The sequence below is a fragment of the Triplophysa dalaica genome, chromosome 6, assembly GCF_015846415.1.
Source record: "Triplophysa dalaica isolate WHDGS20190420 chromosome 6, ASM1584641v1, whole genome shotgun sequence".
NCBI lineage: Eukaryota > Metazoa > Chordata > Actinopteri > Cypriniformes > Nemacheilidae > Triplophysa > Triplophysa dalaica.
Window position 1 is genome coordinate 15,454,642 of NC_079547.1, and position 15,365 is coordinate 15,470,006.

Here is a 15,365-nt window from a genome sequence, read left to right on the forward strand (position 1 = left end):
ATGACCGTCCACATCCAGTTTCCTCCGGTCTCGTTTTTCGGCACGGCAAATAAACCCTTGGAGAAGCCAGGAAACAACTTATTCAGCCTGGAATTGGCTAGATTGTGATATTCAGCAGAAGATAATGAGAAGTGATGGGGCAAGGCAGACAGGCCGGATAAAAGGCCTCCAGGCATGCTGAATGCCGTTTAAAGGTGCCCGAGTTCGAGATTCGCACCTCACTTTCGGGGAAACTCTTTATCCACGCATGTTGTTTTTGTCGCTTCTCTCGCCACATAAGCACAGGTTTTTATTTGTAGTGCCTGACAATTTCGGCAAGTCACTGTGGAGCAGAAGCAATGGAGGTGAACGGGTTTGTGTGAGAAGAAATGCTATTCAATTCCAGCGGGGCTTTTTGCAGGAAGGGTCAAATATCCGCGGACACACTAAGTAAACAGCATTATAGCGTATAGTTGAGGGAACTGCTGGAGTCCATTTCATCTATTGCGAAGCAGTTCAGGAGAAGAACTGAAGTTTACTGCAGTTTGAATATATTCAAAAAAAGAGTTTCTGTGTGGTAAATTTAGCTTACTTACTCATTTAAATGCAGCGGATGCATTTCTACCAGGTTTTGATTCCTCCTCAGAGGAACCGCAGCGTGTGTTTTTTGCGGGTACGAAACTGCTGTTGGATCAAGGTTTTGCAACCAACAAAAATCATGAAGTATCAATTATTTTTTTAACTGTGTGTTTCTTGGGGAAACGAAACTGCTGTTGGAACAAGGTTTTGCAATAAAAAAAAATCCTGAAGTGTCAATGATTTTTTAAGTTCAAAATGAGGCATGATGGAGGAGCTAATTGATATGTTGTCAATGCCAGTGATTGGTAATCTATCAATCTGTTTAATCTATATATAATTTGATATATCTGAACACAGATGCAACCAAAGTGAATTAATGAGTCCCCACAATGTACAAAAACACACCTTGCTCTTTAGAAAAAGAAACACACGGGATAATACTCTCATCCTCAATGTATATTTACTACACCAATAAAGGTGTGTGCATAAAGGACTTGCTGTCACACAATAGATAGCAAGCGCTCCATCGGATTGCTGTGATGTCATTTTTACACTACCATTGTCCTCTGTGAATCAGCATAATCTCATTCAATTTTTCACACGTTCGCAGATAACAATGCAACAAAGGTGCCATGTAACAAGGGCCACTTTGTGCTTTCAAGACAACAAATTCTCCAGTATCCTATTATGACAGAATCATCTTCCCAGTATCAAATCATTTATCTTTCAAGCAGCTGATGTCTTCTCCAATGACATTCATTCTTTCAAAAACATTCATGCCAAAAGCTCAAATCATCTCCGGTTGGAGCTCCTTTTAGCATATAATGACCGTAGGGAGTTACAGAGAACTGCGAAATAACCCATTCTGTTATCATAAAGTTATAACCTAAACCTCTCAGCCAGGTGATTACTGCGATTTAAATTAGAGCTCAGCTGACTAACTTTGAATACTGATGATATTCAAAACATTATAAATATTTTAAAATGTTATCCTGAATGTCATGAATATTAAAGATAGATGCTGTATGCTATAATTCGTGGTTTATGCTATATTCTTATTCTATAACAATTACTCAAACTCTCGGGTCTTGGCAGTCAATGATAGCATGTGTTTCTAGGAACTATTAAGAACTTGAAGAGAAAGGCAATGAATTGTAAAACTCATTCTTATTTAGGTAGAAATGATGTAGAAAAATATTTCAGTCTCGGTGTACGTATGAATGTTTGGAGGAAAGAGGTCTCCCTTCAGTTTGATCATTCTTGTGCACAAATGTTCCTATTTCTGTTTCAAACGATCAAAAGTTCTTATTCAACTGGCACACAGCATTCCATCAATCATATACATACTGAAAAAAACAGCACGGAGGATTTACAAGGGTGAACTGCAAATAGTTTTATTCACATTGAATTATTTTTGGAACCGTTTTCAAATTCACATGAAGAATTTCTAACTAGCAATACGTTTCAAGTGCAGATGAATAGCGATGCACCCATAAAATCATTTTTATAGGAACGTGGATGTGAAACACATCATTGGGCATTAGATTATGAGCTGTAATTCATGCACGTATTTTTGAATATGACTTGCATTTGTCTCCCTGCTCCAGTTTGCAAATCTCTGCCTTTATGCATCTATGCTCTCAGAAGACAACTTTCCAGTCATAAAACAGTCATTTTTTGGATGAAGTTCTGATCAAGACTCCCATTTTCTCCTTCCACTTCATCAAAGCAATGACCTGGAAATATGTCACCTTGTAGTGTCACCACATTCAGTCATCTTTGGAGGCCACCTGCAGTTCTAATGTCTCATTTTCAGATTCTGCAGATTTGTATCATGGTGTCCATACACGTTTTCATATAAAATGACATTCGGCAAATGCTTGAAAATGACTTGATATTTTTTAGGCGGTTTTATAAACCAAATTCACACCACGTTACGAGGCTCACTGTTACAGATCACAGAGTCATCTGAAAATAAATGTGAAGGCATTATATGTCAAGAGACCATCTGCTGATGTCAAGGTGACAATCAGTTTGATACCTGCTTTAAAAATGCGTTTATAGTCCAACAATAACATTAAATGAAAATACAGTGGAAGTGCGACAGTAAAGCATCTGCAGCCAGAAGACAACCTCTCTATATCCTTGACACTCTCCCAGAAATTAAGGAACATCAGAAACGAGGCACCTTTTGATATGCCTACTGTTGAGGGAGTGAGCTGTGCAGAACAGATGGAGAGAGCAGCAGGGGTCTGGGTGGACTCACATTCCTATAGAGATTCCCCTGGACAGACAGTGGAAAGTGACGGTTGTAATTAATCCATCTTCTTCATTTCTTTTCCCCCTTTCTCTTTTCCTTTCATCCTCCGCGACAGGACAGGGTCACTGTAGGGCATCAGTCGTTTTTTTAGTTTAAAGGAAAGGCTTCTTGGATTTGATTTTGATGACTGGTGTGATGATTTCAACAATAGAGACATAGATAGATAACTTTTGTCACAGTAGTATTTCTAATGCTAAAATATTTATTTGTCCCCAAATACAGAAATGTGGAATATAGAAAAATACAATGTTTTAATGGCTGAGCAAGATTAATTTCTGATTTCTGAGAGAGGTTGAAATGCCAATTCAAATTTAGGTATAAAATGGTGAATAAGATGTTTTCGTTGACAATACCATGTGCCGTTTAAACACAGTCTCAAAACATTTATTGCACAAAATTTGGAATCTATTGATTCGTGTTCATGAACTAAAATTTCCCAATTTTTTCGTGTCAGTTATCACAACATTTTCTTCGTGTCACTCTTTCACAACTTTCAATACAGAGACTGTGTGTGTATGTATACATTTATATATAATAACCTGATGAAGAGGTTGTACATATTTTAGGTGGTGGCTAACCAACACTTTACCTCATCCCAAACCCTGAAATCATCAGGGCAAATTTGTCTAGAAAAGGAGTTTCACAAGGTAGCAAAGCTGCCCTAACCCCGCCCCTTAACCTAACGTCACAGGGGCAAAATCAAATCTTATCAAAACAAACGAATGAGAACGTAGGAATTCACACGAATGAGTCACCTTATAAAACAGGTATGAATTCCCATCAGATTGCATTGATATATATTTATACATATAAAAGATACCACATATTAAAATATGAAAGTCGTGCTGGGTGACAGGAAAAAAGGTCTTGACTGACACCAAAAAAGGGGGGGGAAACTCCTGTCCATCAAAACAAATGAACAGATTACAGTTTGTGACAATGTCACGGATTCCCATTCGATTTTGTTGTTAGTTTTAAACAAGTTTTTGACATTTCTAAAATATTTGGGTTTTCTTTTTATTATGACAGGTGGTTTTATAAATGTGTAAGCACAGTAGACTTCCATCGCTCTTCCCATGATTCCATTACTGTATGCATGTAATCATTCATCTTCCATTCACTGACCCAGTTTTCTTTACTGTGCTCATTTATAACGGACAGACATTCATGTCAATTGCTGGCCTTGGGGCACAATAAGACAAGAATAGGAAATTTGAGAAAAGCTTTGTGATGTGTTTTTATGAGTATGTATATTTAGACATGTGCCAAGATGTGCAGAAGTTTATAGGCTCAACCAAATACCCTTCACAAGTTCGCATTAAAGGTCCAGTGTGTCATTTTTGGAGAATCTATTGACAGAAATGCAATATAATATATATGTCTTTAGAGGTGTATGAAGACCTTACATTATGAAGTTATGATTTTATAACCTTAAAATGAGCTATTTCTATCAACAAACAACGTGGGTCCCCTTAGGTGGATTTCGCCATGTTGTTTCTACAGTAGCCCTAAATGGACAAACTGCACCACAGACCGTGCTTGATAAATACATGATCTCCTTTGGCAAAGAAGCGAAAACTTGATGACATCTCAGTCCTGTGTCGTCCACCGTAGTGGTTCATAAGGAAGGGGAGGGAGTGGGCCATTGGTTAGAATTCGAAACCTCAACACAAGATGCTGCTAAATTTCACACACCGGACCTTAAAAATGTAATCAGATGAGGTAACAAAAGCATATTTGGCGTGATGTCTGAGGTGAGGGCTCTGAGCTCGGAATGTTAGCCTGAACCCACCTTTTTTAACAAGGATATAAACAAACTGATAGTGGGGCGATGGGGTAAGGTGGGAAGCTGAAAAACTGTCAGGGTGAAGGACGGCTATATAAAGCTCTTCACGCTAAGTGGTTAGTCTAAACCTCAAGTTGTTCCAAACCTTTTGGGTAAACTGTTCCTGTAAAATCAAGAGATATGTTGATCATTTTGACTAGTATTGGAGAACAGAGAACATAAAAGTTAGATTTTGATGAAACTAAACTGTAATGAAGTACACCCTACATCCGTCATCAGGTTGTTTATAGATAATTAACAATATTTACTGAACATATTCAGTATTAAAATGTCCAGTTTGTAACTGACCTTGACTGACAGCTATTTTCATTTCCAAAAAAAGACCTGTCTTTTCTTTCCCCTTTGCAGCTCTTGAAGCAGAAAGAATAAAATGGACTGTGAAACACGGCTTCAGAAGGAGACTGAGTGACTCTGCGGGGTTCTCTCTGGGGAACTCAGAAGTGATTCATAATTTAGAATCAAATTGGTCTAAACTGGAATTTCATTTATTTCTTCCATTTTGTTTCCTTGTGCAAAGTTTAATTATCGGCGGCACACGGTATCCAATACAAAAATAATATTAGAAATGTATTCTTAACTTGTCAGGCATTTCTGTCTGTCACAAGTAATGCAGAAAGGCACGCTATACCCAGTTCAATCATTTTGGTCAAGACTCATTCTGCTCTCGAGCGAGTGAAGAGCAGTTCTGGGAAGATGACTACTATGACTTTTGTCTCATTTCGGATTTCATTGTTTCCCACTGGGTAAAAGATGAAGGCTGTTCCCACAAGACTGCCGCTGTAGATTTTTCTGGAGGAGGCCCTTGAACACAGGATTGACCCAAGCGCCGTGTTTTGAGCATGACTGCTTTAATATAATGGGATAAACCTTTTTTTGTCACTTGTTATACAGCGTTGTAATACCTTCTCTTTTATGTGTCACAAAAAATACACCCAAGTAAATGAGCCAGGGGCCTGCTTTCTTGGACGTGCACGCTGACGGTTTCTGTGGATGTATGTCGCTTGCCGTGAGCATCGCACGTTCCAGTTTTGCTGGGAAAGATGAGGTCCGCATAGTGACAGGGACAGTTTCTCTCTTTTCTCTGAACATTCGGCTCCTGAACTGCACATCATTTACAGCACTAACAATGTTTACTTAACTCTAAAAGACTCAGCACAGGAAAAAATCCTTTCGATGTAAAACTGTTCACGAACAGCAATAATACAGGGATTATATCATTAGAGCTATTCATTGCATTTCTGCGTATTACTGTGGTATAAGTTTGTAGTTTGTGTGTTATTATTGTGTCGGTCGATAATTGTAATTTAAACTTTGACTCCTTTTATTGCACTGAACCTTGATGAACTGTGATGTTGCCATGGCAACAACACTTCACAAGTTTAAGGATCACACGGCTTCCCCTTGCAGGAACAAAACAGCAGCAGTGATTTCATGCACAGAATTACTCCCCTGATACTTACTGAAGTGACGCCTATAAAACGCTCCCACCGAATGCAATCGAAATAAAAGAAATGCTGCGGCCGTTGGAAGCATCCAAAATGCGATTTTAACACCCCTTTATCATCTTCCTATGAGAGTTAGCTTTTTCCTTTGATATTCATGTCCTTATTTGCCATAAAGAAGATATTAAATTTGAATTTAATGATGAAATACTGTGTCACTGATCTAGAGGGCGTTCAACACCCAAGTGATGGACCGTTAGCACGCTCAGAGAAATGAATTGTGACAGCATGGTATCGCATCATTGTGTTATCTCCGTTTCGTGAAGTAAACAGAAGTACAACAGCAAGTGCTGTTTATAGGTGTATATGATGGTCAACGGTTAATATCATTTTCTGACCCGGCACAAAGCTATAGTTTCTAACTGTAGCCTATATCAGTTTCCAGACTCCACATTGAAGATCAAGTGATGCAACCCCATTGTCAGAGTGTTGGATGGGAGGAAATGTCACTGATCATATATTGCTCTGTATTGAATTATTCAGCAGTGCAAAAATAGAATGTGTGAAACCTTCAATTCTGTGCAGAACTGAAACCCTACAGGAAAAAAAGACAGGTGATTTACTGCCCCCTAACGGATTTAGTGCAGTAGTACAGATCGTTTCCATGGTGGATTCATTGGAGTCAAAATTTTCTGTTCATTCTTAAAAAAAAGGTTGCTATCAAAGGCTCTTCACAGCGATACTAAAGAAGTACTAGTTGTGATACTATTTTAAAGTCTAAATATTTTTCCGTCCAAACTTGATTCTTGGCAGCACTTTATTTTGAAGAGTGATGAATAGCATTGTGTTGTTGCTACGGAGACCTTTGAAAAGATTGATAATTATCAAGCCCTTCTTAAAAAATGTTATAAATTGCTTTGTAATTCAATATATGTACAAGTCACAACAGCATGCCAATGTCAATTCTTTAAACAGTTACCTCAGGGTAAATAACTGTTGGGTTATTCTATTGAGAAATGCATGAGGTAAATGACTGGTTATGTGTCTAATTCCATGCAAATGTGAAAAGTGTTTACCAAAGGTTTTCACCACCGATGGGTCGGATGTCAATATTTGGTGACCTCCTTAAAAAGGTTTTTAAAGCACTTTTCTGTTTCTAATGGATAGTTGTCCATAGACTGAGTGATGTCACATCCAAAAGGTCCAAAAATCCTCTTACTGCAAGGCACTTAAATTAAAATAAAATAGGCAAACTATTTTTTGGTCAATGATAAACCATCCTAGTCACATTACATCCATAATGCATGTATTTGTCTTTTTTTAATTAAAAACTTGTGCTTATAGACTGATATTTCTCTGTTGTCTGGAATCTATCATCAGGGGTTTAGTCAAATATAAACATATGATTCAATATATTTGTAATAAGTACATTCTCTGAGAATCATAATATAAGTTTTGACAAAAAAATATCCCATCATAATGCTGGAATTGCCCACATACAGATCATTTTATTTCAATTTATTATTCATAGATTTTTTTTCATATCGATTCATATGGTTATGAACTGGAAATACTTATCTGTAAGGGATTATTGGGGAGACCACATGGCTTGCTTTCATACAGGGAAGATGTCGCAGGGCCTATAAGCTTTTTCCATTTTTTTATTTTAACAAGTAACAGTAATTATGTTTTTGTCTAAAAGAATGACAGAAATATTAGTAAGATAAAAAACATCCACTTTCCCCCAGTTTAATATATGCTGTATGTGAAGGATGGTTGTGGGGTAATGTGAACACATGCTGATCAAATTTAGCCTATAGCTTGAATGCACTGTACGTCACTTCTACGGACAAAATCCATAAATGTAAAAATGTGTGGCAACTCCAGTCAAATCAAGAACACGATCAGTTTACAGACAAGGAAAAATCCTGCTAAATCGTGCAATAATGAACTCATAACTGTAATGTAAGTCTGCGAAAACAACTCTACATCGACACTCACGAGCCTTCATAATATTTCACAGAGCTCTGGTTCATCTGATAAATGACACATTCTGGAATGAACTTGTTTAATTTGGAAATTAACCAGCTATAAAAAGACTATGTTGGAGATCCTGATCCCGTAACCTTTTCTGACACTCCACTCCACGATCAATCATTCTGTTTCTCATTTCATTTTAATTACAAACTGATAACTGATTCCTCAGCAGATCACACTGCTCATATTGTAAAGGGATTATTACAGCATATCGCTTTTATTATATTGGTCTGGTTGATTTATAATAATTCATTCTTGATAACACTGAATACCTTGTTTGATGGTGTTTAATTAACCTTCAGTAACTCCTTAAAGACTGTAACTGACACTTTTGTCATGATTGTTCAATGATGTTCAGTAGGGTACAAGTTCTTAACCAAACTGTTTATACCTCTTCATTGTCAGGTACATCAGTCTCATTTTACCGCCAGTTGCAAGTTCCTCGGCTCTCTTACAAGTGCAACTACAACCACAAATGCTTTTAAATTAGTGCTTTCGGAACCACAGCAATGTGCTTGTAGTGGGCCTAAAAAATCCCATGCTTGTTTTTATCTTTAGATAAACGTATCTGCTTTACAAGGGAGAAATTTGGGAAGAATGCTTCTCAGAAATGGAAAAATGCATAGGAGTGATCAAATCTAGGTCTCACCAGCAGGTGGCAAAAGCCTCAGGGAGCCTCAGAGAGGCACGTCATAAATCTAATTACATAAATATAAAGTCAGACACAACCATAGTTGATCTATATTTTGTTGGCATCACAAAGCAACTTTATATCAAAGCAGGCTACAATGTGAAATACTAAAGGGGCTGTCTTGAACGTGCCCTGCCTCTGTTGGTTCTTTTCAGATTTTCTGTATAACACATGTGAAAAATACATAAATGATCAATGAAACTAGAACACATATTAACATGGACTTAAAATCTTTAAAAAATTCTTTAAAGGGTCAAATTCTGCAGAACAGCTACAGTAAATCTGTCATGTTTTACTTTTATAGCAACTAGGTATGTTAAAGAACATTTTATTTAGTCAAATGCAAACCTAAGAATAAAATAAAACAAACAAACAAAAACATATGCAAACAAAACAACAGCAATAATCATTCAACCAATGTTTAATTGATCAATTTGCAATCGCTACAGATATTAGCTCTGATTCTACAATGATACCCATACCGATTCATAAAGATAAAAAACAATGAGGGTTTTAGATTCAGATGGGTAAATAGTCTTTGAATACTATTAAAATAGATCACAGGCATTTTTATTGATTACATTAGATCACACATTTACAGAACCCTCTCAAAGCACAATATTGGGATCTCAGTTTATAGGGACAGAGACAATGGTGGGTAGTTCTCCGATGGGTGGAGGTTTATATTTCTCTACACGCATAAGCCTACGAATTATGTCATCTCGGTCCCTGGGCCAGGTGAAGATTTGTGTACTTAGAAGCCATGAAGGGACGTGGCACTGATGGACAGATTTAAGTCGGATATGTTAAAATTTATTCAGTACTGGTGTAAACTAACACATGTGCATATCATTGTTACTCACGTATAGTGCAAACAATCAATATGTCTATCATCATTATACTTTACGTTTGGACTTTTCATTTAAGTAACCACAAAAACCCTTAACATCAAAAGAACAGGTCACCGCCCTAAAATCTACCATTACTCATAAACAGAATGACTTCTGTGGAGGACAAAAAACTTTCTTTAAAGAATATCTCTGCCATTGTATCTCAGAAAATGAGAGTGAATGAAGACTTAAGGGCTTAAGCTAAAAATAACAAAAAAGCGGTCCAAAAGACTTTTTTATTGTTTTCAAAAGCCTTCGACAGCCCAGATCTCATTCACTTTCATTAGAAGAAATGTGTTGTTTCCACAGAAGAAGGAAAAAGGAATTTGGAATGACATTAGGGTGGGTAAATAATTAATGAAATAACTTTATTTATTTATGGGCAAACTATTCCTTTAAGTAAATGGGTTTAATAATAAAAAATAAATAGTTTTACCTTCTTGGCACCAGGAAACACGATAGGGATAAATCTGTAATTCCTGGCCCCATTCTGAATGAATTCATTTTGTAGCTGAAAGACAAATCACGAAAAGCAAAATATGAGAATAAACCATTTACCCGTCTTATCACACAAAGATTTTTTTTCTCACAAAAGTTGTACCTGTTTGTGGATGTAGACAGTGTTGAGTGTCTCATCATTTTCCATGTAAAATGATGCACTGGTTACAATCTCATGGTACTTCGGAGAAATGACTATGATGATCAGATAGTCTTTCTAGTGCATCAAAAAAAATCACATTAGAGCTTGCATTAATAACCACATTGATAATATTGAATATTGTGTTTCTTTTATTATCCATGAAATGCATAGAAGAAAGGTAAAAGTGCTTGCAAATACTGTTTAATGCACACAGAAAAGACATTTTGAGAAAGTCACATGGTGCCGGTAACATTTATTCACAAATAAATCGACCAACAACAACCATATTGGGAGAAAAGGCATTATAGATATTTATTTGAAAGTGAATACCTAACCTGATTGTCAACTGTATGTCAGGGACCAATCCATGGCATTAAAAACTTTAATGGTGACATTTCCAAAAGATAAATCTAAAAAAAGGTCCTGAGCCTTGAATGAGTCTCGATTTGTCAACAAAAATAAGTGGCAGTATTACTCCATCCACGGTTTGTAATTTAATAGTAGGAATACATGCAATAGACAGTTTTATCTTAACAACATAAACCTTACTTCGCATGGGCACTTTTGTGACCCCAATTTAACTTCTGGTACATATTCACAAACAAAAAAGTGCATATGTAGATTATTTCAGATAACATCAAAAGAAACCGAGGAGAACCGTTACTTGGCTAAACTTGTCTCTCCAATATTTAAATTTAGACTCTGATACCAAGCTCAGCCGCTAGTTTTCAATGTACCATACCGTTTGTTTAAATGCGACCAAATAAATGACCTATTCAAGAATTGTTTATTTAATAAAATGAACATACAACTAAATTCAACAATTTGTTCACACTTGCAAAAAAATCTAGAAATTCCATGACATCACGCTACACTTCAGACTCTCGTCAAACTTCTCGTCCAATCAAATCCGCTTTAGAATCCGAAGAGTCCAACCCCCTTCACTATGAGAGCTGCGGAAGAGGTGCCTCAAATCAGCCACTTGTTTGCATGATTATTATGTCCTTCATGGTGAATGACGCATGGGAGATGATCCAGACAATGTAACCATTAACATTAAATTCTTAATTTCGCATTAGTGTCACGCACGTGGTTGCACGTGTGTACTCCAGTTCAGATTCCTATCACAAATGCGCAAATCCGCTGAGAAAACAAAGCATATCTGACCCATTAAGTCTACACAGAATGTTGTATGTTAAGGCTTTGTGGAAGAGATCGGATATCACCGCCTTGATAAGTAAAGGAGAAAAGAAACGCCAAGGGTCACTTACCAACGTAAATAACAAGCTTCAAATGACACATCACTGGTAACACCAATCGTCCTATTCTTTTCAATAGACTTTTACACCGCTGTGGCTATTACATTGTTAAATGCAGCTTTGCCAGGCTGTCTGTGTGCCGTACGCACACGTCGAAACGCTATTGGTTATTTTAAAAGGGGGTGGTGGGGTCACTTGTTCTTTCTCGCTCTCTCCGCATTTTTCAGTTGAAATTACATTAACATATCAAGCTGCGTTTTCCAAGGCATTGCAGTGGTGCTTTAAGAACTCCAGACTCATAATTATAACATTAGAATCAACATTTGAAACCATCTTTGTTTAGAAGACAAAGGGACTAATATAAACTTTCAATACAAATGTACTGTAGTTCCATACAGATAACACATGCCTTCTCACCAGCAGTCAACCAGGAAACAGATCAAATTGCGACTGAAAGGTCACACCAAGACCAAAGACAAAAAAAATACTTTGAAATTTCCCACACTTTACAGTAAATCAAAGTATAAGCCAGGGTAAACAAGGGTACCACTGTTTTTGACAAACATATCTTACTAATAAAATATCCAAATAATATGGATTCTACGCTGGTATTTGGGCAATTTTAATCAAAAGAAAACCTCACATCCTTTGCATTTAGTGATCAGAAATTACACCACAAAATTTTGCCTATAAACTTTTCTTTATTTTAAGACCATCTGATTTAAAATAATTTCACGGAGACTTGCCAACAAATGTGAAATTGACTTTTGCCGTTTCACGTCTACCTATAAATGTTCTCACTGCCGTGAGCGATCACAAGACAAATGAACTTCCCTGTGCTATGACAGCTGTGTGACAAATCTAGTAAAAAGTGCAGAAGGTCTGTTCTCTATAATCGGCATGTTAAATCTGCAACTTATATTCAAATCTTTTGTTTTTGCCTATGGCATCTGATAGAGCAGACCCCGAAGGAAAACAACAAAAAATGTACTCTCATGGTATGTTGTAAAATTAAATCTCCATACTACAACAAAATATAAGATGACCAGAAAGTGATTTATTGTAGTGTACACTGTGAGTTTATAAAAGTTTATAAATGTGTGATATGAATAAACGTTTGTAAATAGTCGCCACACTTGAAACGAGTGGAAGCTTGAATCTGGAAAATCCTTACATCACGGCTTTATTTGTTTAGGATTAAAACTTTTTCTCAATTAATGAAACAAATACATTTTTTATAGAAGTTCATAATGTCAAAATCTGTCAACTCCAGCACTATCTGAAATACACACAGACACATGACACAAAATCTCTATATGATTGTTTTTTACAAAAAAAATGATTCATTTCGTCCCTAAACAGGTATTATATCCGTACGGTTTCAAATAAAGTTGGACTCTTGATATAAACAGATCTAAGATATCTATTTACCTCATTTATGTATCGCTCCATGAAGTCAATCTTGCTTATGCTTTTAAACTGCTGCTCGAACATGTCAATCTATAACAAATGACCACACACAGAAAATCAGAGAGAATACATTTTTGACAAACTCAGGTAACGTTTGGAATGGACTAGTTGTCTCACGTGAGTATAGAAGCCATTGTGCCTCAGCAGCGCCACAAAGTTGATGATCTCTTTGACGTGCTGTTCACTATCTGCTTCATAAGTAACAAACACCTTCCCTGCAACAACAGTGCAGGACAGAGAAGATTGGAACATAATCCCATTAACAGAAGAAAAACCTAAACCCGAAACTAGTATGAATTATGAATATTATTTTTAAACACACACCAATAGACATGCTCTTAGGGTTAGACCTAATAGTACACAACATACAACAGCATGTTGACATGAGCTGACGTTTTTTTGATTTGGTAGCAGATCCGCATTTCACATTCTTCAGATGTTAGGCAACAATGAACATTCTGTCTATACTCACTTTGCTCCAATGACAGAGGGGCTGTGCTTGGGTTTAGTTTAGTCGAGGATGCGAAGAGGTGTGGCCACTGTGAAAATTGGACACAGGAAAAAACTCAAAGTACAAAAAGTATAATGCGAAAACTGGTTAAATATGATCCTCAGAGACTACACGCTTCCCAGTAAACTCACAACTACTGCACATTACCTAGGAGGGAACTCGGAGCGGAACTGCCTGCTGTTTTCAGGCCCTGTTAAACAAGGTTGAATTAATTGAGAGGTTTAGAAAATGTGCAAACAAGGGCTCTTATTGATTCATCATTTTAAATCAAATGAATGACGCTGATTAATTATTCATATTTATCCATTAAACTGTACTGACAGGTCGGTGTGCATGATTAAACATGTACATCTTTTTTATATAATCAAATATTTCTAATTACAGGCCTTGTGCAAACATAAAATTGAAATTACTAAACAAGTTTCTCGTTCAAATATTTAATCTTCTGGCATAAAGTTTGTCGCTTCTCTTTAGCCAAAACTGCCAACTCACCATTCAGTTCTACCATTTAGTCTGGTTTGTACAGGTTGGGTTGGTTTGCAACCCCATGATAAAGACCTTATCCTTCATGACTTCTTAAAGTGATCGTTTAGCCAAAAATACAAATTCTGTCATCATTTACTCACCCTTATGTCATTTCAAACCTGTACGAGTTTCTTTCTTCCACAGAACACATAAGAAGATATTTTAAAGAACGTTGTTAACTGGCACCCCTTCACTTGCATTGGTTTTGTGTCCATATAATAGAAGTGAATGGGTGCCGTCCTTTGTTACCATCTTTTAAAATATCTAATGCTCTGCGGAAGAAAGAAAGTCAAACAGGTAAATGATGACTGAATTGTCCTTTTTGGCTGAACTCTCCCTTTGAGAAGGAGGAGTTAAGTTGATATTATTCATGCATCCTTTCACAATATTGATTAACCTCCACAATTTCCGTGGAATCCAAGACTAGACTCACTTGAAGGCCAACTGGGCGTGTGATAATGCTGTCTGTGATGAGAACCCTGATCCATATGACTGGCATCCGGAGGGTACCCTCTACAGCAGGGTGGTCTGTGGGAGGGGCAGGCGTGCGGGGGCATGTAGTAGCCATGAGGTGTAAAAGCATTTGGGATAGAGCGCAGCGAATGAGGCTGCTCCAGACTCAAATCTACCTGACTGTGCCCGTCTGGAGAGCAGGAGTAACAGGAATCACCAGGGTAGCTGCAGTAATTTCCAGAAACCAAGCAGGAAGAAGGGTTGCCACTGGGGCATTCCATTGAACTGCTTCCCAGTGAACTTAAGCGGGTCTGATCCCTGTCGTGTGGCTCCAGGGTGCTCATACACATCTCGGTCTGGCTGGGAAAGGGCGTCTGGGGACTGTAGCCAGAGGGGAGACCCAGAGGGGGCTGGTATGTGCTGTTGCTACACCGGTTGGATCTGTAGTTGATGTTTTTGCCTCTGCAGGTATTTGGCAAGTCAGCCTGGGAGGATTCGCAGTCAGACACGCAGGAGTCAGTGTAAAAGGGTTGGGAATCATTGGCGTCTGAGTCGCAGACAGTGTCGTCAATGTTGTTTTTATTCATAGTCTCGTCGTTCTCTTCTGGAATGTTAAAGGATTGTAAACTGTAGTGGTCAGTGGGGGAAATGTACCTGGATATTGAAAAAGAAAACAAATTTACAAATCTAGATTGCACCTATTTAAACAAAATAGTATGAAAT

At 37.4% G+C, this 15,365-nt stretch overlaps 1 protein-coding gene across 1 annotated transcript; it reads right to left on the reverse strand.

The window, feature by feature from the left end:
- Positions 1–9,206: 9,206 nt before the first annotated feature.
- traf3ip2l (TRAF3 interacting protein 2-like) lies at positions 9,207–14,992 on the reverse strand. Its single transcript, XM_056751020.1, has 8 exons — positions 14,623–14,992; positions 14,522–14,526; positions 13,626–13,692; positions 13,271–13,368; positions 13,115–13,183; positions 10,386–10,499; positions 10,221–10,295; positions 9,207–9,673 (listed from the first exon to the last, which is right to left on the reverse strand). The coding sequence occupies exons 1-8, from the start codon at positions 14,990–14,992 to the stop codon at positions 9,524–9,526; spliced, it is 948 nt and encodes a 315-aa protein (XP_056606998.1). The 3' UTR covers positions 9,207–9,523.
- Positions 14,993–15,365: the final 373 nt, after the last annotated feature.

Bases quoted from the DNA above. Each gene is read 5' to 3' on its own strand.
- traf3ip2l (XM_056751020.1), bottom strand. From the start codon at position 14,992: ATGTGTATGAGCACCCTGGAGCCACACGACAGGGATCAGACCCGCTTA. The intron at 10,500-13,114 runs GTAAATAGATAT...TTGATGCACTAG, and splicing joins TGGAGCGATACATAAATGAG to AAAGACTATCTGATCATCAT. The intron at 10,296-10,385 runs GTACAACTTTTG...TTTGTCTTTCAG, and splicing joins CTGTCTACATCCACAAACAG to CTACAAAATGAATTCATTCA.